This window comes from Mercenaria mercenaria, chromosome 15 (assembly GCF_021730395.1).
Source record: "Mercenaria mercenaria strain notata chromosome 15, MADL_Memer_1, whole genome shotgun sequence".
In the NCBI taxonomy this organism is placed as follows: Eukaryota; Metazoa; Mollusca; class Bivalvia; order Venerida; family Veneridae; genus Mercenaria; species Mercenaria mercenaria.
In genome coordinates this window covers 44,676,876-44,704,483 of record NC_069375.1, presented here as the reverse complement: position 1 = coordinate 44,704,483, position 27,608 = coordinate 44,676,876, and the positions used below count along the sequence as shown (strand labels likewise).

At 33.7% G+C, this 27,608-nt stretch overlaps 1 protein-coding gene across 1 annotated transcript; it reads right to left on the bottom strand.

The window, feature by feature from the left end:
* Positions 1 to 667: 667 nt before the first annotated feature.
* LOC123552649 (uncharacterized) lies at positions 668 to 21,801 on the bottom strand. The gene is made up of 7 exons (XM_053524218.1): positions 21,639 to 21,801; positions 6,103 to 6,777; positions 5,712 to 5,739; positions 4,929 to 5,498; positions 3,894 to 3,965; positions 2,934 to 3,320; positions 668 to 969 (listed from the first exon to the last, which is right to left on the bottom strand). Exons 2-7 carry the CDS (start codon positions 6,718 to 6,720, stop codon positions 668 to 670), a joined length of 1,977 nt encoding a protein of 658 aa, XP_053380193.1. The 5' UTR covers positions 6,721 to 6,777; positions 21,639 to 21,801.
* Between the last annotated feature and the right edge of the window lie 5,807 nt (positions 21,802 to 27,608).

Here is a 27,608-nt window from a genome sequence, read left to right as displayed (position 1 = left end):
TACTGTTGATTATTACTGTTAATTACTGTTGAGTTTAACATTCAAGACTATGTTTAACGTCACTGACTTATAAGCTCCTTTTGTAACAAGTCCAGAAATCTTTTCTAGCTAAATACTTTGCAAAAATATAATCATTAGGCTTGACGGAAAATAAGGGAATACAACTTTGTCGACGAACCTTCCGATTATTATAATTTATCACCGGCTGTAAATGCAGATGGGAATATCCAGTTTGAATGTAAGTGCTTTGTCAATAACGAGACTGCCGATTTAGCCGCAAAACAGTATTCTCATCTGCATCAACAACTTGTGGTTTACAATGTTTCTTGCATACTATATTTTACTACATCAAGGAATACTTGTGAAATACTTTCGTTGTAGCACTCTGTCTTATAGAAACGTATTTAAACAAAGCACGAAAATTGATGTCAGTAACGATGTCATGACTTTTCAATAACATACAACATCAAAGTCCTGGTTTAGTTTTATCGTTTGTAGCGTAACATTTTGTTTTTAATGCAAAAATCTTTGACTTGATATAAGAAACGAAGAGCAGATATCAAGGTAGGCCTATTTGACTTTTATAGAATTTTACATAAACAATATATAATAAATGCGTAAATCGTTAGTTGCCATAAACAGTAGTAGAGTCCTCTGACAGGAGGTGTCAAATGGATTTTGCCGGCATAGGTACAATCTCGAGAAACGCCAGTCTGGTGTGCAAGAAATAATTGTAATTGGTAATAACATTACCTGTTTTGTCAATCACGTCTCTAAATTCCAATGAATCAGGGGTAATATTGATCGATACTTTTTCCTGTAGTTTCACTGATATCTTTTCGGCAATGACATTGAGTCTATTGGTGGTCTTTTCCTTTTTCAGTGTGTCTAATACATATCTCATTCCACCAACAGAGGAGCATTTCAGTGGGATACTTAGTCCTTTGTAAGGTTCATCTTCAGTGTTATCTACAACATAAAAGGATCTTGCTTGCGTACTTTAACAAAATGTAAAAGGTAAGGCTAGTAGATTTCCCAGAAGCACATAACACCCCGAACACAGCCATATAGCCATGCATTTGCAAAGTAGGCGCACAAAAAAGCTGTAACAGAAAATATATTGTACACACGCACACAACACACACACGCGCATGCGCACACATACACACACACACAAGCAGGAAAGAAACTACATCGGGCATCGCCTAAAGACAAAATTATGGTGGGCACGACAACTCACTCAAAGTAAAAAGAGAGGGGTTCCAAAAGTAAGGGAGTGTAAGTACAAGGGGAAAGGATGAGAAGAGGCGATGGGGTAGCGAGGAGAAATAGGAAAGGAACGCAAACAACAAACAAGACAACATACGTAATACAAATTACAAAACGAACAGAAAAAGGTTGGAAATAGGGGCATAGCCTTTTTTTCTTTCTTTCTTATTTTTGGTTTAACGTCGCACCGAAATAATTTTAGGTCATATGCGACACCAGCTTTGATGTAGAGGAATACCCCAGATACCCCTACGTGCATTATTTCATCACGGGTGGGCACCTGGGTAGAACCATCGACCTTCCGCAAACCAGCTGGATGGCTTCCTCAAATGAAGAATTCAACCTCCCGAGTGAGGCTCGAACCCACATAACCTTAGAACGGTCGGTAAAACTTACTTGAAGTTAAGTGAACCTAGGGAAAAAATTTTATTCAACACTTAAATTCCTAAATTTCTGAACTTAGATAGGAAACATTACTTCCCTATCGAGGAATACACTTACGTGCATCTCTAACAAACAGTATTTAAAAACAACCAAAAACGCGATAGAAAATACTTTTGATTACAAGAAACAAAACTAATAATGTTGCCAAAATTTAATTAATGCTTAATCAATCAAGAAAAATGATCTCAATGTCAGGCTATGTGTTAGCCTTTGTCAGTGACCAAACAGCGTTAAAACATTGTTCATTCAACACTATTACCACGTTGTTGCATGAGTTTTAGCTGTTTCCGAAGCAGCGAGCGATAGACTGGGATAATAATCTGAAATGGATTTCTGTGATAGTCACGTTCAACGGCAAATTTTTAAAGAGTGTAACAATGAATCTATGTACCACTATTAGAATCTAATGATACACATATAATACAAAGTTGATACATACATTCGTGAATGGAAAGCCAGGTTTCCAGTTTCATAACTTTCATTTCTTTGCTGTAAAAATTCTAAGAATTAAAAATGTCTGAAATGTTGAATTCTAAGTTTAATACAGTATATATGATTTGTATATTACTTCGTGTTGTAACAACTTTTCAAAAATTCATTAATTTCATAAAAGACACGTTTTCGTCCTACTGCAAACAAAAACATTGATGTTCTTTTACTTTGAAATTCGCTTAATGCAAGACATAAATTTAACAGGCCAAAGGACCCTTAATTACCGATTCTTGTTTTTAATATACAGAGGAAAACACGACGTTTACGATTTTAAAATATTATTTGTCGCAACATGTTCGAAAAACCGGTTTTAATTTTGACTATAGAACCTATTTAATGAATTTTCTAATACAAGCAGACTATGCTGGCGATATGAACAGATATGCTTCATTCCAGTAAAAGCTACAAATTATAACAAGCGGTCCAGCTTGAAATGTACTGACATAAGTTTGCGACTCCCAGTAAAAAGGACGGACAGATAAGAAAAGAAAACATGTACGTAATATATCTTTCCTAGTCGGCGGATACCTGAATAGGATTTTGAGCTACAGGAGTGCGTAATTTGTAATTCGAACTATTAGTAAGCGACTCCGCTACAGAGACCAGGTTTCCATTAGTATATCTGTAATTGCTTTAAAACAGTGGTTTGAAATGAATATATGATAATTTTTATTCGGCTGCTTTGCCTTCCTTAGAACACGTATCCTTAATTTATATGTAATACGTACCGAAATATTGTGTAACTCTAGAAAGACTTTCAAGTGTGACATGTCCTTGCAAAAGAAAAGCATCTTCGTTTAAATAATGCAGCTCGTTTGAAATGTTACGAAGCCGCGCTTGAAAGTGCTGACTGTCAAAGTAGTCTAAAATGTGTATCAATGCAGAAGGCGAAGAGCTTTCGAATGACAGTAGAATGCAGCTTCGTTTAACTCCAGCTGGTTTCACATCTGGATGTGTGGTAATACTAGCAACAAGCTTGTCTGTTTCTGTCCTTATCCAATTGGTCGGAACATCTGACTCATGAAGGGAGGCTTGGAGATTTCTTTCAAGGAAATCTTCTGCATTCTTTTTTGTTTCCTCGTTCTGACAAGTTGTCAATATTTTTAGCTCTAAAACTGAAATTGTAAAAAAAGTTTAAGGTACTTGATATAAAAATAGAATAAAACATTAAATGATATATGTTTGACAAGTATATACTATCAAGGTATTACTGTAAGTGATGCAAAGCTAAATTCGGTATCTCGAATTCGCTTAATACGAAATATTGGCTATAACGAAGGACTGCTCAAGTCCTTATTAATATTAATGTACATTACATTATTGTAACTCATTTTAAGTCAAATTCCAAATATTTCAACATCATTTGTGAAGTTCCATCTGTAAAATTACTATTGTTACCATTAGAAAATAAAACTTGATTTTACGTTACAAATATGACATAAATAAAATTGTGTTTCAAATTGCTCGGTAATCTCAGAACAATGGAATAATGGTGAAATGGATATGTCAAGTACACCCACACATGTATATGAAGCTATGGTAATACGTGTACCTAAAACACATGCATCGAGTACCATTTAAGTTATCGCAAAATAAACCACTCGGTATCTTGGAATTCGTGTTGCCGAGTTTTTAAATGTACCTTTTGTTCCTCCGAACAAAGCAAGTTGTTTTTAACATTGACTCACCATGTTCTGCCTTGAAATTTATCCCTGTTTCGTCAAATGTTCTCAGTAACTGCTTCAGTCTGACAACAGTTTCTGACAGAGAAAAATATCGTTCGTGTAATGTCATGCCAACAAAAACCACACTTTTGATATCAGTTTGATACCACATTAGTGCCGTTGAATGAAGAATAAGTATAAATGCTTCTGTGTATCGCAGCAAAAAAGATAGCGTTACCCAAAAGGAATAGTGCAATACTTTGCATAATTGTTTCAAAGAAAAACAGTACAATAATAGAAAAGTAGTTCGCGTTGTACCAAAGTGACAGCAGTAAGTAACTGAATCAGAAACATATTCTTCTTTATGGTATAGCCTTGATTTAAATGTTAATCATGCTTTAATATGAATTCAAGTACTTCAAACTTCAAAAACACATATTAAAATACATTTTTCTAATTTGAAAAGGGGCTTTTCATAACATAAATCAATACAGTATAACATGAAAGTTACATAGGTTTTAAATAATTGTTCTTCCTGCACCACAGAAGTTTTTTTAACGAAATTCAATCCATTTACAAGCTCTTTACCACACTTATCAAAACTATTACTAAAACGATCTGAATTTGCAATTGTACAAATATATTATTCAATTTCTTGAACACTTCTGTACATTTAGTAAGCACTTTTAAGATTAGGTCAACAATATTGACATACTATTTGTAACATGAATAGAAATACAAAGTTTAACTGAATATAGTGATATAATATTATGATATTTTACAACTCTACACACACTGAAATGAAGACCATTGTAAATAATAAAATTACAAGGCTTCCTTTTTGTGCATCTGTGATATTATAGTGCACGTTTGTGAATATCAAACTAATTAACATATTTGTGCAAACCAGAGTAATATGTAGAATTTTCTTCTTTGGTTTTACTTCAAAAACCGTAGATTGGTTAATATTTGCTGTGTAAGTATATACAATTCGTTTAGCAATAAACTTTGCATAGCAAAATAAACTTTCCAATCTGCAGTAAACATCTGGATGTATACCTTGGTGTATGTCTTTCAGCGTCTTCACAAGCAAGCCAGATTTCCTCAGTTGATCTAAATACTCATCCGCATCACCGTCGTCGTTTTTCTTCTTGTAGCGTTCAATGAGACTCCAAACTTCAAGTTTCTTTTCTTCGGCAATGTTCATTGAAAGAAAGTTTAAACTACTTATCAGATCTGTCAAAACTGACAGAAAATCATCTGCATCCAGAGAGCGTAATGCGTTATCAGCATAACAAAGTCTTGAAGCTTTTATTAGCTCAATTTTGCTACTTTCATCTAAACTTATATTTGGAAATACGAGCAAAATCAACGATGCAAGAAGATCGACATCCCATTTTGTATGATCCATTCTGCCAGGCTCTAATGGGAAAAGATGACTTTTATACTGTTTATCAACCATTGATTCTAGTATTTCACGGTTGTTAGAAATCAGGGAAACCAGACTGTTGCCATGATTGTCTAATTCTCTCTCGAGTATCCCACACAAAACAAGGCGTCCACCATCAAACAGAAGTTTTATATAACGTACATATCGCTCTGGTGTTGTTTTAAAATACACTTGAAATTCTATAAATAAATATTAACATTATAGTAATGACAGGGCGACAAAAAGACGACTTTGGGTAACTCTCAACAATAACTAAAATAAAGCAATGTACATGTAAATCGTTGCCTAAGTTAAACTTCATTTAAGTCTTATGAGCCGAAACACAAACTTAAAGGAAATAGAAATCTAAAACTTCAAATACGCTCTTAAGAATGTACAATTAAAAATCAAACCTCGAGATCTCTTGCTCTCTTCTTCAGCCTAAAACAGAACATTTAAACAATAAGTTTGTTTGTTTAGACTAACTAACGTGTAATAAACAAAATTCATTATCTATTCTGAACTACGTACTGCCGTAATAAAAACGTAAGTAATAAGACCTATGTATTTCTTGGAACCTTACTTAAGAAGAAGAAAAGGGTGAAAGAAACCATTATCATTTCTATACTGAAGTTATATTACAGTAGTGCGAGTTGTTTGTATAGAATCCTTACAAGATCCAATAAAAACGTGACAACTAAGTATGCCAATTTTGCTTTCATTAAATCGAAAAGTAGTAAAGAAGTGCCATGATGACTAACGATTGTCTAGTTTTTATTGTTTGCAACACCATGTGCTATTTACCTTATCCTGTAATTTGTCATATTCATTTTTGCATTCAAGAAGTTGATCCAGGTACCTCTTTACTCTTGTATTCTCTGTATCTACAACCAATTTTGTGTACTCATCAATTCTCCTCTCCACGTCTTCCTTAGAACTGGGATCAACATTTTCGATCACCCTGATTAAAATAGCTTGCACTTTATCTCTTATTTTTTCATACTCAGCCTTAGAGAGCTTCGCATCTGCTCGATGACCAATTAGCTTATTCCTTACATCTCTCAAACGAATGAGATCAGCACCAAGAGATTCATCTTTAGGATGAAGTTTTGTTGTCCAGCCAAGTTGTGGTTTAGCTATTTCATTTTTGCACAATCCAAATATCAGTCTAATTAATAGTGCAATATCAAACTTCTCTAGATTGGGACGGTAGTAAACTAGATTATATTCAGTCCTGTTCAGAATTTTCTTCTTAAATAAGTCCTGTAGTTTGCTAATTGTATCCACCGATGCTAAAAAGTTTACAATATCATCACTTTTTATCAAATATCTGAACACCTTAAGAATTGTCTCTTTAGTGAGGTCCATACACATCAAAATAATTCGAAGGTAATATGTCCTTTCTTCAGGTATGTCAGACATGACGCACTCATGAGTATGTGAATTTGCAGTACGGTATGTTTTTCTTCAATGCTTTACCTGTAAGACGCAAAAGGGTGGTAACAATCTATTTTCTTATAAAGTATGTTTTTAAAATTTGTTGTGTGAATTTTACATTCCAATCATGCAACATCGGCAAAAATATTACATCATGCAATCGATGCGTGTTTTATATAGTGATATCAAAATAAAACTGTTCAAACTGTGGATTTCTTCAACTGAACACTGAAATTAGAAAGAAAAGGCTTCATCGTGTTTTTCTTTAACGTTATAACAACATTTGTTAATATTAGAATGAAACCCGCTCTCTCGGGAGAGTTAAAGTTAAAAACCCCCACAATACTGTTTTGTCACAGAACATTTCACACGTTCATGTGTGAAGATTCTGATGTAAATGAGTGGGAATATGAAGGTATGGCTGTCCTTGTCTTAATTAATCCATTCCAGAGCAAATTATGTTACGCACATATCGCTCTGGTGTTGTTTCGTAATACACAAAATTCTAAAAAAACACAAAAAGCAAGTATATTGGCGCCGGATAGTGAAGTATCTAAAACAAGAGGGTCATGATGACCCTGAATCGCTCACCTGAGTAATATGAGCCACATGTTTAAATGGCAAACTGATGCTAAAATATTAGAAAGTAGGTCAGTAGGTCATATTCATTGTCACTTAAAGTCACAGTGAAAACATGTTTGACCTAGTGAATTCATGAAAACGAATATTCTGACCAATTTTCATTAAGATTAGACCAAAAAAATGTAGTCTCAAACAAGTATTTTCATTGATTTGACCTAGTTGTTTGGCTACACGTGACCTAAATTCCATCAAGGCAGCCATTCTGACTAAATTTTATGAATATCCAGTATAAAATGCAGCCCATATTGCATAAAATGGTTTTTCTTTGATTTGACCGGGTGACATAGTTTTTGGCCCCAGATCACCCATATTCTAACTTGACCTAGATTTAATCTTGACAAACATTCTGATCAAATTTCATGATGATCAGGTGTATAATGCAGTCCCTGTTGCAAACACAATGTTTTAAATTGATTTGACCTAGTGACCTAGTTTTTGACCCAATATTGCCCATATTCAAACATAACCTCGATTTCATCAAAGCAACAGTTCTGAATTAATTTCATAAAGATCCGGTTCAAAATGCAGACCCTATTGCATACAAAAAAGTTTTTCTTTAATTTGACCTAGTGACCCAGTTTTTGACCCCAGATGGCCAATATTCGAAACTGACCTAGATTTCACACAGGTAATCATTCTGACTAAATTTCATGAACCTCATTTGAAAAAAAAACAGTCTCTATCGCATACAAAACGTTTTTCTTTGATTTGTCCTAGCGACCTAGTTTTTGACCCCAGATGACCCATAATCAAACTTGACCTTGATTTCATCAACTTAAAGGCTATCATTCTGACCCAATTTCATGAAGATCAATTGAAAAATACAGTCTCTATCGCATACACAATGTTTTTCTTTGATTTGATCTAGTGACCTAGTTTTTTAACCACAGATGACCCATATTTGAACTTGACCTCGATTTCATCAAAGTTCTGACTAAATTTTATGAATATCCAGTGTAAAAAGCAGCCCTCACTGCAAGGTTTTTCTTTAATTTGACAGGGTGACCTAATTTTGGACCCTAGATATCTATATTTAAACTCGACATAGGTTTCATCCAGACAAACATTCTGATCAAATTTCATGAAGATCTGGTTCAGAATGCAGCCCCCATTCCATACACAAGGCTTTCATTTGATTTGACCTAGTGACCTAGCTTTAGACCACAGATGACCCACATTCGAACTTGACCTAATTTTTATCAAGGCAATTATTCTAACTAAATTCTATATATATCCAGTGTAAAATGCAGCCCCTATTGCGTTCACAATGTTTTCCTTTAATTTGACCGGATGACCTAGTTTTTGAGTCAAGATGACCCATATTCAAAAATTACCTAGATATCATCCAGACAAACATTCTGATCAAATTTCATGAAGATCCTATGTAAAATGCAGCCAATATTGCATACACAAGGTTTATATTTGATTTGACCTAGTGACCTAGTTTTTAATCTCAGATAACCCATTTTTAAAACAGACCTAGATTTCATCAAGGCAATCATTCTGATCAAAGTTCATGAAGATCAATAGAAAAATACAGCCTCTATCGCATACATTTTCCAATAAGCCCTAGATTTCATCAAGGTTATTATTCTGACCAAACTGTATGAAGATCAGTTGAAAAATACAGCCTCTATCGCATACACAATGTTTTCCTTGATTTAACCTAGTGGCCTATTTTTTGACCCCAGTTGACCCATTTTCAAACTTTGCCTAGATTTCATTAAGGTAATAATTATGACAAAATTTCACGAAGCCTCTATCGCATACACAAGCTAAATGTTGACAGACGACAGTCGGCAGACGACAGACGCCGGACATCGAGCGATCACAATAACTCACCTGAGCATTGCTAGAACTATCAACAGAGTGATAAAACCCTCATTACGTCTTTGCTAGAGGTGTTATGTCAGAGGGTAACAATTTCTTGTTACAGTAAATAAAAGTAACTAAAAGACAAACCAGCAAGTATTAACAATAACAAAATTTTATTCATGAATTCAAGTAACAATTCAGATAACTTTTAAAATGCCAAAAAGCCGTTAAATCCAAAATTATATGCAAAAATAGTCCAAATCCTGTCCAGGTCAAATTTAAATCCAATCAGAACAAATTCCACAATGTTTAACACAGTTCAAAAGTAATTTTAGAATATCCAAAAGTTATAATTCCTTTCTTCAAAGATAGTTTTTTAAATCCACAAATTTTAGTAAATCCTTCAAATAATCCTTCAAAATATTAAATATCCAAACTGGTAATATATTTTTTATTTAGAAATATAGGAAAGTTTCATCAAATACGGTAATCTTAGTTCTATACTGTAGGTTCTAGTTCAAATATCAGACATCAACCTATTCATTTTATCATGGAAGGTTCCAGAAGTTTCATGTAAAACTAAGAATAAAAAAGAACATTCTGGCAAAATCAAGGACAATCTTTTCTAAAAATAACTGTCATACACTATGTATCAGTATTGTAGTAGAATATTCTAGAATAAAGTAGATTTTTATATTAAATACAGGATGATGTCTTAGAACTAGGTCAGTAAACAAAAAATTGCCAAAGGGGCAAATAAAATATACATAACAGAGGAAACAAAACATTGCATGTGTGACGTTTCTGATTCAAATAAGTGAAAATATTGGGTATGGGTGTCATCCCAGAGCAAAATATTTGATTTGTACCTACAGTTCATGGACTTGATATCATGTGATGTAAGTGAATATATTTGACAACCATTTGGAGTTTGGGGGTTAAATCCATGAAGTATCAATAGTACATCGTAACTTCAAGTTTTAAGTAAATGGAGGTAAAATTCATCAAAAAGTTAATCTAGAATTGCAGACATTCTGTTAGAAGATGTGAATGATGACATGGGACAGCTGTTTTAAGTTTTAATCAAATTCATTAAGTAATAAAAGAGATAAGGTAAAAATGCATTAAAATTGAAATAAACTGAATACTGAATGAAGAGGGGGTTAATTTATGAAATGGAGCCAGTGTTACTAAACTTATGTTCTGTTGTTTGTGATGATGTAGAAAAACTATTTTTAATATTTCGGTGATGATGTCGAACAACTATTGTAAATTTTAATCAAATTGGTCGAGTAAAACTAGACTTTGAGAAACTGCATTAAAACTACGTCCTAAAATTTGAAGTAAGAAAAGTATAATTCATGGAAAGTTGGTGTCACAGTAATACACATAGGACGTATGATATGGGTGATGAAGTAGAACAACTTTTAGTGATAAAAAATATAGATTGTACGTGCGTCAAACCTCTTAGTGTAATTCATGAAATATTTGGCTTCTATGTCATATGATATCCTTGGTGAAGAGTTATATATGTTGAACCTTGTTTAAAATATCTTTGTCCGTATATTCTAAATAAAGATTTTCGGGTTACATCGACACGTACTGCGGACCACGGATTGTGGACTTACCTTTTCAAACTGTATATGAGGAAGTTATGCATAACTGAACAGTGGCATGTTTAGCATCCGGTACTGTTTCCGTTAAAAATATCTGAGATATATGATTTATCAATATCAGAGACAGACATTCTTCCCCTGCGTCGCAAAAGGTTCACCTATTTAAACTCAGGCGAACCCTATGCGTAGGGGATCACAGCAACATATGTTACAAGTTATATTATATGTTCTTAACAATTTCAAACCCTACAGATTCAGTTTTATACGGTATTGAATTCTTCAGTTTTCCCGTTGATCCTTTCGTGATATACATGATGGCTACATTATGAATTTTTAAATTAATATAGACCTTGAGTTTTCACGAGTTTAAATCTTTGTTCAAGTTCATTCTACACATACCACATACGCACATGTTCGAAAAGGTACTCGACTAAAAAGGCTTTGTCAATAATGATAAAAGGCTAGTCTCGACTACTTATCTGGTTGTATCAAATGACCACAAAAATTGCTCAAATGGTGTCATTGGAGTTGACTAAGTCAAAATATAATTTCATTGACAATTTTATGCATGTACTGGCCATAAAACATCTTTGGAATATAACCGAAACTTTGCAATTGGAGGCGTCCTAGGCCCTTTGTTCACAAAACAATTTCCAATCCCAGCTGGGTTTTAGATTTTAATTTATACAGCTAGTTTTAACGGTACTTAAAGATTAAATTCCAGGTGAGACAAGACAAACCTTACTGAATAGTTACTTGAAAATAGTCATGAATTTAAAACTTAAATTTTAACATGCAGTTTTGATATCAATGAAAATGTTTCATGATCAAACACAGCTGAGACTCAAAATGATTTGAAGAATATCTTTGCGTGACCTCAGTCATCAAGATCGAGTCTGTCTTGATCATTTTTCAAAATCTTATATCAGAATATGTCAATACGAAGTGGCTATTCTGTTTATTATTATTTTCAAACATGCTGATACATAACTCATTAGGATGTTGTCGCTAATTTATGGAAATGTATCATATCTCCTTTCGACGGGGATGACAGATACATGTATGAGGACTTTCTGTATGTATTGACAAAATGTTGAACGAAATCATTCAAGATATTTCATTAAAACTTATAACTATGGAACATTCTACTATTATCAAAATTAATGAAAGACAATGGCTTTTTCCGTACAGAAGTCTATGAGAACACTGTATTTATACTATGCAATACAAATTAAACGGACGTTCATTTTATTAAGAATGTTTTTTTTCACAATAATATTTTGTACTCCTTTCTTCTCATCTTGTTGCTAGGAATCGTATAAACGAACACAAATTAAAACCAAACTGTTTTATAGGAATCGCCGTTATCTTCATGTACTTTTTAATGCATGAACGTTTAACATGTTTAAGGTGAAGTAATATCGTAGTATCGTTGGTTCAAAACTTCACGTGTCGTGTAGTTCGAGACGCGCGGAAGATAGGTAACGCCAGAAATGTCTCAATATAAAAACCAAATGTTAAAGCAAACGAATATGCTAAAGGCAGGTAAAATGCGACAGAGTAATTAGATGACATCTGCAAATTGCGACTACCTGTGTTAAATGTAGCCTGTTCACTATCCATATATTTTAAACGTATCTATTGTATAATAGCTGATAATTATATCACAATACACTATTTGTTACAATAAACATATAGGTAAAAGAAACATATATACCGTAAGTATGTTGTCTTTCTCGCCAACCTTTAAATATTTTGAGAAAACCCATACTCAGTCTGTAAGTACGCAGTCCGCTGTCCGCAGTCCGCGTCGATGTAAGTGATGAAAATCTCTATTAATAGCAGGTGAAAAAGTATAAACAAGACCTTTAATGCAAGTATACAAATACCTCATTCAAAGAATTACAACGAGACCGTTGTATAAGTCCTTTTAGCATACCTCATTCACAACAGTTATTGGCAAGTGACAAAATCAATACATTTCAGCTATCACATTATGCATTATGCGAACCAGTTTATTCTTTATTATATTGGTGTATAGACCAAGGTATTATATCCAATAGGAAGTTTTAAATTCACAAACAAAACTATGAATAGAATTTTGAAAACATTTTGTAAGTTTTGTTGTTAGTTCGTCTGTAAAATTATTCATTGTAAATTCTTAACATTTTTACCGATTACGTTCAACACATCACTGTCCTAGCCTCTTCAGCCAATTTTATAAGCTTTTTTCATAAAAATGGCTGTTTTATCCTGCACAACTACAACAAGTTCAGTTTCTGAGGTAACTTTTAGCTGTTATGGCTGCGGTAGGCAGATAAGAATAGTTGAGCATTACTTTTCCATTGCATTTTAAGTTACACAAACACAGTACATGTCAAATGACGACTTTCAAGCTTTCTGTAGATGGAGAATTTTGTTAGGTTTAACGTCAAACCTACACAGTTATAGGTCTTACGGCGAACTGTGATGGAAGAATATCCACGATCACCTTCTGCATTATTTCAGGCACTGACAGGCAGCTCGGTAAAACCATTTATATCTTCAGCTTGAAAGTTAAGTTTCAGATGAAATATAGCTTATTTATTTTAACCCCATATCTATGTACATATCACCGTTGTATGCATATATCTATTTCATCTTTAAGTTACAGAATGAAATATTTACTTTTAAAAACAACGTTTCAAGACATATATTCACATAACTTGACAAAAAACATTTATCAATTTTTGTTTTTTGGGTTTAAGGTCGCACCTGCATATGTATAGGTCATTTCCAGCTTTGCTGGTGAAGGAAGACCAACGTGCCCTTCCGTGCATTATTTCATCACGAACAGGCACCTAGGTAGAACCAGCCAGCTGGACTTCTTCCAAACATGAGGAAGTTAACGCCCCAAGTGAGGCTCGAACCCACATCGGTGAGGGGTAAGTGATTTGAAGTCAGAGACCTTAACCACTTGACTAAGAAGGCCCCTTAAACTAAAAACAGGCTACTAATCTATTAAAACTAAGTCAGAAGGAAAAACTGAAAGGCAAAGAATTTATTTTTTAGCAGAAGCACGTGTGGAAAAAAATGTTTAAAGAACTGAGATATCCCTCTTGTTAAGATAAAAAATTCGCTTATAAAAGAAATAAAATTTCGGCACACATTTTAATCTTTACAAGTTACAGTTTTAACTTATCGATATCGTTAAGGCTATTAAAGGTACTGTCAACTATTTTGACTTTAAGAAATAACATATTTCTACTGTCATCGTTTATACTACAATCCCCATTTCAAAACGAACAAAAAAGCTTTGATTTATTTCACTTGGAGGCTCCTGCAAACGCTGCGTTACGTTGTATATTTACCTATACTTAAATCAGAACATTCCTCGGGCTTGAAACACAGTTCATACCGAACTACAGAAACGTTCAATTTTGTAACGAACTCCACCAATTACCTTACATTTTATTTTGCTATAAACAGAGCTAATGCTCTACTTGCACATTTAAATATAGCTCTATTTAGATACCTGCCAATGGTCTGAAATGAACGATATTACTCATATTACATACAGTTTCCATGACTTTATAGCAGCGGCAGTCATACAAAGTGGTCAAAGGTCTCATGTGATTTAAGATAAATATTTAATTAATTGAAACAATTCAAATACAGAATTTAATGGAAATATGGATGATTAATGAATAAGTAAAAATAACGAAAACAAACAGAAGGGAAAACGGAATGGAAAAGTCTAAGATAATTTTATATGAACTTAAATTTCTTAGAACTAGACATCAACAACGAAATAGCAGATAATTTAATTAATCAGTTGCTGACTCAGATAGAATGCCACATTATCTAGGTAAGTTGAAAGTTATAAATTCTGTATCTACTAACCCAAATTCACATAGTATCAATTAATCTTGAACAGACACGTCCATGTGTTTGCTCTGATATCACGTTACCTACTTGATAAAGAACAAGCGTAACAAAATTAAATCATTCAAATATTTGTAACGTGAAATTATAACTATAATCATAACATTTTAACGCAGTTTAAATCCGTCTCTTGACTGTAGTACAATAAATTTAACTTGAACGTGATCGTCCAAATTGTTAGCGCAAATAATTGAATTCAAACACGAAAAGAAAAAAAAACTACATAATGAAATAAAAGTCTATCTTCATCGAGCATGGAGTAGTACGGAAGCATGGAGGGGACATCGGATTTTTTATTTTAATTTATGTCGTGGCCACGAGTTATAACTAAGAAAAAACAAAAGACAATTTTTTAATTCGTGGCCATGAAATAAAAGTAAGAAAAAAAAACAACAAAAAACGATTTTTTGGCCAATTCGTGGCCACAAAATATAACTAAAAAAACAAAAAACGATTTTTGGTAATACGTGTCCACGAAATATAACTAACCCCCCCCCCCCCCCCCAAAAAAAAAAAAAAAAAAATTATTTGTTAATACGTGGCCACGTTATATAAGTAAGGAAAAAAAAAACAAAAAAAAAAAAACGATCATTTTTGCTGAAATATTAAAAAAAAACGAAAAACAAAACATATTATCTCTTGCTTATTCTTGGCCACGAAATAGAACTAAGAAAAACCACAAATTAAGAAATTGTTTTTTGCTTTTCTCTTAGTTATTTCTCGTGGCCACGATATAAATTAAAATAAAAAAATCCGATGTCCCCTCTATGATTCCATAGTGTAGAATTCAGTTAAAAGGTACTTTATGTATTCCCCTAAATTACAACACATTTCAGGATCAGGAATTAGATCAATAAGAATTTGGATAATTGTGTCATTATAGATACATGACTCCAATCAAATCCCAACTGAACCCTTGTCAAAAGTTTTTGACATATACATGTAATTAACAAATTTTGAAGAGAATAATGATAGTTTGATATATTTAGAAGAGAGTTTCATACAAGCATCTGTCAGTTCCTTCTGCAACACATTTATTACAAAGAAAAACACGTAGTAGCCTCTTCTTAAAGATTTGCAATGCATGCCTGTCAATAATTTTTCTTATATTTAGATACCAGCTTCAGTTGTAGAAAAATCCTGATCAGATATATCAATCTTATTCAATATATAAATTGTATATGAAGAGCTTCTTCATACAGTAACAGTCAATTATTTAAGGGAAATACGAAGCGCGCCACGACGGCAAATATGAAATTGCAAACTTTTAGCAATTGAGTGCTTCGCTATCATGATCTCACGCTTTGCGTATCGCGTATCAACTGCGCATGTTAATGAAGCGTGAAGAGCGAAGTAAAGGTGGCACAGCATGAGATCACGATGGCGAAGTGCGAAGTTAATTTCGCGGGTTTTCGCTTGTGATCTCTTGCTTTACCATTATGATTTCGTGTTTCGCCATCTTGATCCAATGCTTCGCTTATCATATGCATATGATGGAGAAGCACGAACTGCAAAATTATGATTAAGGAGAGCGAGATTACAGTGGCGAGGCGCGAAATTACGAAACATTCACAATTTCGCGCTTCATCATTGTGATTTTACGCTTGCAAAACTAATGTACAGTTAACTTCAAATGTAATGACCACAGTTATAATGAATTTTGGTAAATTTTCGGTTAAAAAGAATAATTTAAAATGTCCCTATTTTAGCTCTTCTTTGATCTTTGTAAAACAAAATGGTTATAACAAACCTGGTGAGCATTATAGAAATAATCGGATTATAAGGAACATATTTCCATGTTCCAGTGTTAAACAAGAGGTCGTAGAACACAAAATACTGCCTTAATGCATTCAGTAATTGCAAAAGAAACAGAAATTATTTGGTCAATGTACACAAAAGGTCTATTCTGGGTCAATGTGACCTTGACCATTGACTTACTGACCTCAAAATTAATAGGAGTCATATACTAAAAATGATCACCTCCCGATTAAATTTTGTGATCCTATGCATTCTCAAGTTATCGTCCTAAAACGGTTTAACTGCTCTGGGTCACTTTGACCTTGAGCTCTGCCTTACTGACCTTAAAATCAATAGGGGTCATCTACTGGTTCTTCCTATCAAGTTTCGTGATCGATCCTAGGCTCAAATTATTGTCCGAAAACGGATCAAATGTTCCGACCCGCTTTGACCTTGACCTTTAACCTACTGACCTCAATAGGTATCATCTGCTGGTCATGACCAACCTGCCCATCAACTTCAATGATCCTAGGCACAAGCGTTCATTAGTTATCATCCAGACACCGTTTAAATTTTAAAGGTCACTGTGCCCTTGCAATTGACCTTTGACCTACTGGCCTCAACATCAAAAGGGGTCATCTGCTAAACATGACCAACCTCACTATCAACTTTCATGATCTTCGGGTTCTTGAGTTATCATCCGGAAACCATTTACCTGTTCTTGGCTACCGTGACCTTGACCTTTTATTTACTGGCCTCAAAATCTATAGGGGTCATTTGCTTGTCATGACCAACTACCGTATCAACTGTCATAGTCCTAGGCCCAAGCGTTCTTTAGTTATCAACCGGAAACCTTTTAACTGTTCCAGGTATTGACCCTTTGACAAATTATCCTCAAAATCAATAGGTGTCATTTACAAGTCATGACCAACCACCCTATCAACTTTCATGATCCTAGGCTCAAACGTTCTTGGGTTATCATCAGGAAACCAAAGGGTAAACATACAGATCAGCTCACGCGGAAAACCCATTCTACTCGATACTCGGAGATGGCCGAAACGAGTACTTAGGCTCCAACTCGAAGTTTCTTCGAGTCAGCCATTTTCCGTCAAGGAATTACTCTATCTTACTCTGAGGATTTATTCGAAGTCACTCGAAGGAAATCCTTGGAGTGACTCGAGATGAAATCCAGTTAGCGGAATACACACCTGTATTTGTTTCTTTAGTTTCCGAGTCGCTTGACGGAATTGTTTCGAGTGACTCCGAGACCAATTAATAATTACCTGTATAAATTTACTTGGATCTTCGAGTAACTTCGATGACAGATTTCATATTGTATCTTTTATTTTACTTTAAAAATAAACAGATTTCTCTGTTCACTAATATTTTATGAATCCTTTAACAGATACGGCAGTAATTTCTTTCTCCCTTTTATAATTTCGTCCAAATGTATAAAAGAAACAGCAACTTCATATTGAAAAATAAGCATTTCTTCTATCACTATTCTTTAACGGCTTACATACCAAAGAATATTCCTGCGGCCAATAATCGATAGCGGTCAGATTTTACTAAATAGAAATAAGAAGGGCATGTACACAATTTGTTTCATAACAAAATTACAAAAAATAAGAAACCTTATGTGCAAAAATATTACCCATGTTCAAAATTTGATTCATCACATGCTGTTTTCGAGATCAATTGTATCTTTCTTTTTGATTCATAAACATAATAAAATTTATAATGACATCATTTCGTCGTCTTTTTCTTCCATTTCCTATATAAAATATGTAAAAAATCTCAAATACTAGTATGCGTTTATTCAAAGCATTTTTTTTTGTATAAATCTATTGACATGGATGCTTAGGTGCAAGTAATTTCCTTCTCTCAATGAATATATCTTTTGAATATTATATATTTCATTTTTGTGAAATAAAAGCCACAGACTGTTTATTTTGACTTATTTTGAAGAATAATTCACTTTAGTGCGAAGTTGTTGTTATAGCGTCATATGAAAACGATAATGCAACGTAAACATGCGGTATTGTGATCAAAAGGTTAAAGAAAATGATATAATCAGTTAAGTTTATTTGTGTTTGAATGTTTTATTAGACACAATGGTTGTTTTAATGTCGTTTTACTTCACGAACAACTCTTTATTATGTTAATATCATAAATTTTACAAAACAAGAAATTCAATTTTACCTTGTTTCATGATCATTTCAGTTATCATGAAAATCAAGGTAATTTTAATTACTTCATTATGAAGCTTTCAAAATTGGTTGTACATGTTCAATTCAAAACGATTTTAGACGAAACCCATTTCTATAATGAATGAAAACCTGATAGAAATGATAAAATATTTTATGCATCACGCGTATATCCTTTTTATTGGACCCGTAATAAAACTTGCCAATTACCACTAAATAAGGGTCCGTTAAAACAACACAGCATGTACTACACTGATAAGGCTATAAATGCGTTGAATTTACGGGAAGTTGTTGGTAATTTTAAGATATAATTATAATGCCGTTTTAATTTTCTGCATCATTTTTTATTTTGCAAAAAGTTTGAATATATTGGTGAAATATGTTTAGTTATATTCATTGTATAAAGTCTGCTTAAATATGACAAAATGCCTGTACCGCTGATTGCCAATATTGTTTTCTTACAAGAAAGAGAAAATGACCAAGGGCGACACAATTCTCCCTTTAATTTATCTTACAAACATACCAGAATTTTCCTTTCATTAATTGTCTTAAAAACGGGTAATGGCCGTACAATTTATAAAATCATATGACGACAGTTACATTGTTCGCCTTTTTGTATTAATTTGGATACTTAAGTTTTTTATACATATCTTTCTTAAAGACAGCGTTATCTAAAACAAATGTAAAGATCATATTTCTTAAATATATATGGCAGAATTGATGAATTACGCAGACTAGTCATTTCTATGTGTGATGCTAATGAATTGATAGGAAATGATATCAAGCTTTGTCTTTTCTGCCATATTGGTTATGAGGTCAATTCTTCCTCATGTCTAGTGTTACAAAGTTTTTTATTAGTCAATTTTGCATAAATCTAATTAAATTTAATTCACAATTTCAGGATGTATTTCAAAATAATATAACGGCAGGCAGGTATTAGAACGTTTGGTTAGTTTTATATATTCCTAAAATTAAGTTCACTTTACATAAATTCATTTCTAATTTAAAGAGATAGACAGAGAGCATTTCAATCTCATATTTAACAATTTACGTTTAAGCGGATGTATTTCAATATCAAAATTCACAAATTTTAAACAGTAAAAAATAACAAAAACGAAAAAAAAAAAACAAAAAAAAAACAAGATAACTATTTAAAAAAAATCAATCCAGGTAAAGAAATACTGCCTCGGAGTTTTGTGAAATCATCTCGCGGCACTCGAAATGACAGGCTGATTGTTTGTTTTAGACTCGGAGTCGCGCGGAGAGGCCATAAAATACCGGTACATAATATAGTGTTACCAGCATAGCTTTGACTCGGAGTTCCGTCAAGTAATTTCTCGGAGTGACTCGACGAAATTCCGCTAAAGTAATAAAACTATACAAGTTGGTACTCCGAGTCAGAATAAGGCAGTACTCGGAGAAATTCCTCGCTAAGCAAGATTTTTCCTTCGAGGAAAAACGGAATGTGGGTTTTCCGCGTGAGCTGATCTGTACCGACAGATCGACTGACCGACCGCCCGACATCTACAAATCAATATACCCCCCCTTCCTTCTTCGAACAATTATTAAAAACTATCGTGATAGTTGATTTATCTCAACGAAATCTAAAACCAAGTATTATACTGAATTCTTGATCTGATAATTTAGAAAAGAATGTTGCTTAAGGTCTTCTGAAATATAATACATATATTTAAGTCACCTATTATGCCACTGAAAATATGTAATCACCAATTATAAAGAAAGAAGATATTTATCTCACTGCGAAGCGGATGTCACAAACTGTAGGATTTAAATGGGTGTAATTATGAGATTTCGATTCTATTTTATTTCAACAATGAGACCATGGAATAAGTAAGTACAATTATCAGATATATCAGGTATTCAATGACGTCTGAATATAACTTTATAATTATTAAGCGGACTACAGTATTGTAAAACATATCATACTCCATTTTTAGGCTTGAAAGGTAGATATTTTTTTTTAATTTTTCAACATTATGTTATAGTTTTATTATAGAAGACTTAGTTTGCCTTTTGTAACCGTAAGCATAGACAAAATAACCAAAGGAATCAAATAGTAAGAAAGCGAAGTAAAATGTTAAATTGTTTTAATTTTTTTTATAAAACTACAAAGAAAATGATGTATTTCAACGCATGTTAAATCAACTAATTATATAAATCAGTTTGTTGTGCAATAATGCCTATAAGGGTTATGTTAACATTTTGTTCCGATGAGTTCGCTATAAAAGGAGCTTACACTACTTTTTATAAAATATGAAGTAACAAATGATTGCATATGAAGTAATCTCCTTTGCATTATGTAGACTACTTACTACAACCAAAAACTTTTAATAGCCAATTTAATTGTGTTTGTGCGCCATGAAGTCGATTGTGAGGGAAGTTCTACAACTTATATCAGTCACTATCGACATCTCATTTCTGATGGGATCCAACGCAACGAGGGTATCAGAAAAGAGAAGCCAGTTTCCCTTCTAAGGCTGAGCGTCAAGCAAGGGAACTACTGGTGACATTTTTCAAGTCTTTGGTATGACGCGTCTAGGGATCGAATATAGATGACAAAACAGCGACTCATGCATGTAAAATTAGTATGTAAAAAATCGTAAGAAGAAACGAGGCAAATATGCATCTATGACTTAGTAGAAGACTTCAAATCACTTTTCCCCTCGGGGAGTTGATTTCTTTGTGTTAGGAAGCCTTTCAGCTGGCTAACGGAATGTTCGTGGCCGCCCGTAATGAAATAATAGACTGTTGGATACTAGGGTCATCCTTCACTATTTAAACTTGAATGTTACCATATAACCTATATGTCAGCGCAACGTTAAATCCCACAAAAAAGAAACATAACAAAAATTATGCTAAAAGCTGAAACATAACAAAACATCATTTGTACATTGAAAACTAATCTGTTTTCCTATACAATGTAACAAATATCTTAACATACCCGTAATCTAACATCGGCAGCCATTTTTGAAAACGAAACTTGGTAATCTACCTTCGGCAGCCATTTTTAAAAACGAAACTTGTCTGACTTGATTCTGTTTGCTGTTTATTCTATCTGTCGTTTGATCCCCGACTTAAATACTATTTGCTGTTTATTCTAGATGTCTGTTGGTTCCCCCTAGTTTATTTTCAATAAATTCCTGTTTATGTAAATATTATTTTTATTGTTATAGCATTTAAATATATATCTATATCCAATACCATTTCAGATTGAAATATGTGATTTCATGTTTGTATAAACTTTTCAATATTGGTTGCGTTTATGTCACTGTACATAAATTGTTCCTCAACGCTCAATGTTTGTACAGCTATGTGATTAATCCTGAATTATAAATCTGCATTAGACAAGCCGGACAAAACCACCTAACTGTTCCACAATTATACTTTATTCATTGCACCTAAGTTTTGAAAGGGTCTCCACACCTGTACACAGGTCCGTTAAAGACATTATATACTAGCGGTCTCGAAATATTAGAATACAAGAATGCTGCTGGAAATGGTTAGCGTACATGTACCATTAATTGTCTAAATTTGTCAAAATTGCAAACCAGTAAGGTTTCAGCTTTTTCTTCTGTTTCTTTCAGGTATTATCTTTTTCATAACATTTCGTTATTTATGGAATTCTAAATGGCCTGCAACACAATCTGAAAAGTAAAAAAGAATTTTTACATAGATATATTAAAAATAAAATATGTTGTAAATGTAAGTTTGCTTTGCCATTATCTCCCATATCTTTTCTTCCCTTTTAAAATTGACTTAAATTCAAGCGCAGAATTAAATTAGGCGAGCGATGTACCAATTGCCCATATTGTTCTAATTACACGTACAATGAAATGGCTAAAACACGTTTGGTGTCTGGATTCCACCTGGAATTCAAATCTGTACTGTCGAATGGTGTTGGACCTCCAAATGTTGACGGATATTTTTTTGTTTGGATTTAACGTCGCACCGACACATGATAGGTCATATGGCGACTTTCCAGCTTAAATGGTGGAGGAAGACTCCAGGTACCCCTCCGTGCATTATTTTATTACGAGAGGGCACCTGGGTGGGTGGAACCACCGACCTTCCGTAAGCCAGATGGATGGCTTCTTCACATGTTGAATTCAACGCCCCGAGTGAGGCTCGAACCCACATCGATGAGGGGCAAGTGATTTGAAGTCAGCGACCTTAACCATTCGGCCACGGAGGCACCGTTGTTTGAATATGGTTCCACGCCGGGATGGTTGTCAGAATAAAGGAAAATGTATTCTACCTGGTAATAGATTTACTGGCTGGCTGTTATTGATTAGGGAACCCTTATCCTACCGGAGGTGTTGCACTGAAGTTTTAACATTTTATGCTAAACAGCGCTCTGTTTTGGCTACTCCTTTGCTGACGAGGTACCCACGTCAATATAAGGAACATATCTGTGGCAATACCATGGTTTCTGGAGCCTTCCCACGATGCTGGACTTGTTGTTTATGATAAGGATCTCAAACTGATTGCTCGTATTCAAAGAGTGTTTATACAAATGATGTGTGCATGCACCTAAACTTCTTGTGAACAGATCTATAATGTAACATCTTACAAATCTAACTGATCTGGCGCCCTATGCAGAGGTCTTGTTGATGTGTTCTTACCATATGACAGACGTTGCTAAGGTCCTCATCAAGATATATACCATCAGGGACAATCTCTAAATAGGCAGTAGTTAGATCAATATAGTATTTCGTTTGCGAATCTACAATTGCATGTATAAGGATAAAGGATATTTGTCAGCCTTTCTCTTCTGTAAATGAGAGAGGCATTGGTAAAGAGTCTCAATGGTGAGGTAAATAGGACTTTCACGTAAGATATCGTGATAATTGTTTTAGCTGCTCTGCCGAAATTGAATCTGAACAGTTAGCTTTGATTGATTGTAGGTTCCATATCAGGCGATAGTGTTATGATATGTTTTATCGGGACATGCGGACAGGGTTCTTGATATTTTTTTTTTATTTTTTTTTTTAATTGTGTGGAGGACACTTACATACTACTCTCGCACGGTATTTGTAACAATAACGTGTTGAATGTTTATATTGAGAATAGGAGAATCGGGTAGTGAAACCATTATCCGTTTCAAAATAGTTGTGCTATTTTTGAATCGTATTGACTATAAAAGAAAACCCTGTTTAGCATGAAGTAAACCCTGACTTATCAATAAGGACATGATCGATAATGTTTTCGTTACCGTTCTCTATTTATAATAATGAACCTAGATATTTAAGACATGGTATTGAAAAAAAGTAAATGATTATCTTCTTTACATTTTAAAAAGTAGATAACGAAGTATTGATCTGGTTCAAACTTCCTTTTGTCAATACGTAAGATTAATGTAGCAGATTGTAATTTTGACATAAGAACTGGTAAGTGAAACTTTAGTTGTTCTTTTAAAAAAAAACTGTTTTCGTCGATATCGGTATATGTTTAAATCATTAGAGATATTAAGCATATCATACAGATTGAAAAGAGCCAAAACTTTAGCTAAAGGTAAATATTTATCACAAGCAAATATTGTTCGGTAATAATTGAGAAATTATAAATAATGGTCACAATCTTTACAAAAATAATTTAATCATTTGATCTCTGTACCACTGAGGCAGAACCTTTTTACTTTTAGAACTTAGAAAAAACAGGTCAATATCAATATGTATTTCAAGATAACATAGAAACTTTCTTTGTATTTGGTACTTCATTCGGAAATAATGCTGTTTATTTTATTTACAGGTGAGTTTGAATTTCAGTATTAACAAGTTTCTTTAACCCTTACCAGGATGGACACGATTGATTCTGCCCTTGCGACCAGTGCAGACCATGGTCTGCACTGTTCGCTAAACAGTCATTAAATTTTCAATAAACACCCATTCAAATGATAATGGTACTGCCAAAATTGGAAGATGGACCAGTCCATTACAATAGAAATTTAGCATGGTAAGGGATCAAATAAACAGTTTTTAACTAAAAATAAGTTTGAATCTTAAAATATAAGTTTTGGTGGAAGAAATTTTTATTTATTATGTACAAAGTAATTTCTCGCTATTATTTCTGTATGGTAACATTAAAACGTCAATGATTAAAGTTTCTGCTAAATTACGACCCTCGCCTTACGCTTAGCTCAGTGCGGAGAGGCAATAGTTATGAACCGTTGTGCTGTGAGTTCGGTCCCCGGGAGAGGTGTATGTACGTACATTGTGTCTGAAATCATTTGTCCCACAAATGTGGCATCTCTGACATGAGGAGAAGATGGCAGGTACTTGCGGAGTACAGATTAGTCCAAGTTAAGTCAAAGTTTATATTGCAAAAACATTGTTAGTTCCTGATATTAAACCTACGAACACTGGTTCTGGTTAATTCCCATGGCACCGCTATACAACAGAAACATTGTGAAAAAATAGCGATAAATCCAAAACAAACTGACAAGCATTTATCTGCACATGCAATCATAAATTCATCGAAATAATCCAATATGGACACATAAGTACATGTCTCGATATAAGCATTCGTTTTAAACATGATCCACCGATCAAGTAATATGATTGCCTGCGTAGACACGTTCCATTCTATTTCTTTTGTCATCGCAGTAATATGGTTATCACTTCCGTTAGCTAGTCAAACTTATCAGCTCTGGCTATACAGTCCTCTGGAATGGACGAACCACTGTTTTAACGTTGTCAGTGTATGACTTTTTTAGATATGGGTAATAAAGCTATAAGAGATTTGAGGAAGCGTGCTGGTGTCAGCAGAAATTTTGTAAGAAGTCTAACGTAGGTCACAATAACTCCTACGTACATCATACTTACTCCGATGTACAATTTAAAAAAACTTTTACTTACGTAAAACTAGCCGCTCTGTACGACTTACTAACTCCTACATATATTTACTAACTCCTGCCTACGTCTTACCAACTCCTGAGTACGACTTACTGATTCATACGTACAAATTACTTACTTCTACTTACGTACCAGTATTCCTAGGTCCTGAGTACAACTTACTAACTTCAACGTACAAATACTAATCTCCACGAACGTCTTATTGACTCTCATTTATTACTAAGTCTTATAACATATTTTTTCTCCTAGTATTACGAAACATTAAATACTTGTGAGTTTGAGCATTTAAGTAAAACTACAGGAAAATACTTTTAATTCTGAGCGTACATCCTTAAATTCGAGTTCAAAATAGTTTTTACATACCTGAGATTAACGAAAATGTTCAGCTTATAGGACAGTAGCTTTAATATGCTCAGAAATAAGCCAAAAGTCATTAGTCATATTAAGTAAAAGCCGGAAGTCAGAGGTCATTGGTCAAAACAATCGTATGTCAATACTGAAAAGTGGCCCTCAACGACTTATATTAAAATCGAACAAGCAATTAAGGTATTTCTACGCATTTGATAACCGGAAGTGATGGCGTAACGTCATTTTTCCGGAAAACGTAGAATAAAGACTGGATTCGGCGTACGGAAATGAAAATCATTTTATGAATTAATCGCAACCTGTCAGTAAATTCATTACAATGGCTCTGTTGCTACAATTCTAAAGTCGAAATATGATATTAAAACATCTCACACGTTAAATAATTCAAAATAATGTTTTAAAATTAGCGTGAAATGTACGGTTTCCTTTAATCATGGTCAAATATCTCAAAAATGGGCACACGGACCTATACATTTTATTTCATCAAATCATAGGCCATGTCTTTATTTACAACTCTGAGAAGTTTCATCAAAATCGACATTGTAGAAAAAATTCTATACGTGAAAATGTTATGAATGTTATGATTTTCCCATATACTCTCATTATGAAGTATTGCGTGCGGTCCCTATTTTACAAATCAGTCTTGCAAAAAAATCGACAACACGACCCTATCTTTTTTATTTGCTGAATTTTCTAGGTATATTCTGAAGTTTTGAAAAATCAGAATTTATTCAAATTCTACATTGTAGAAATAATTTCGATCAAAACGTGCAGAACTTCCTTAACAGCAAGATTATTTTGATGCCGGTTATGTTATCTCGAAATAAGTATAATTGTACATATAGGGGAAAGCGGCCCAATCCCTGCCGGTTACCTGTTTCGGTGAATCAGAAACCTTTGATGTTGACTTGCAATAAGAACTTGAAAGGGTGTACCTCAAACATAAACAGAAAAATGACCATGTCCACTGGCGGCTATCTTTGTTGCTTAGTCGGAATAATTTAAAACAAAAATGAAAAGAGTAACTTAAAAATGATTTCTGTGAAATTATTTTAAAATCAATTCTGCGGTAAAGGAAGAGATGAAAGTATCTATTATAACCAACGCTTTCACTACTGGATGCACATACCATTAAACATGGTTTAAAACCCTGTATTTTAAAATCAATTCTGCGGTAAAGGAGGAGATGAAGGTATCTATTATATAACCAACGCTTTAAAATTTGTCGAATTGAGGCAATTTGAACAATATTTGTAAAGGGTCACCTAAGGAATAACTGTGTAAAACAATTTTAAAATCGTGTCAGCATTTCTTGGAAAGAACAGTTAATGCTTCTACTATATGCAAATAGGGAGACGTGGTCATGTTCTCTGGTAGCTACTTTTTTTTAACACAATTTGACATTTGGATGGAAAACTCACACACATATCACTAAAATTTGATATTGAAGAAATACTTCTGGTGAACTGTCTGTTGTAAAAGTAAATACAGCCTGAGGGTATCATTGGAATTGATACCAATGACCGCTAACCGGGTTGACACATACAAACTTATTGCAATGCTACTTGGTAAAATATAACCCCTCCTATCTATCTGAAGTAAGTATGGATGAAATCGTGAGGTATAATATCAGTAGTGAAAGTTTTTTTATCAACGAGTTATTTTTACCATATATTTACATTTCTGATGTAATC

What these genes read in the sequence shown, in the direction of transcription:
- LOC123552649 (XM_053524218.1), bottom strand. Translation starts at nt 6,720, where the DNA reads ATGTCTGACATACCTGAAGAAAGGACATATTACCTTCGAATTATTTTG. An exon ending in ATGACAAATTACAGGATAAG is followed by an intron (nt 5,740 to 6,102) that starts GTAAATAGCACA and finishes GTTCTGTTTTAG; the next exon opens with GCTGAAGAAGAGAGCAAGAG. An exon ending in GCTGAAAGACATACACCAAG is followed by an intron (nt 3,966 to 4,928) that starts GTATACATCCAG and finishes TTTCTCTGTCAG; the next exon opens with AAACTGTTGTCAGACTGAAG.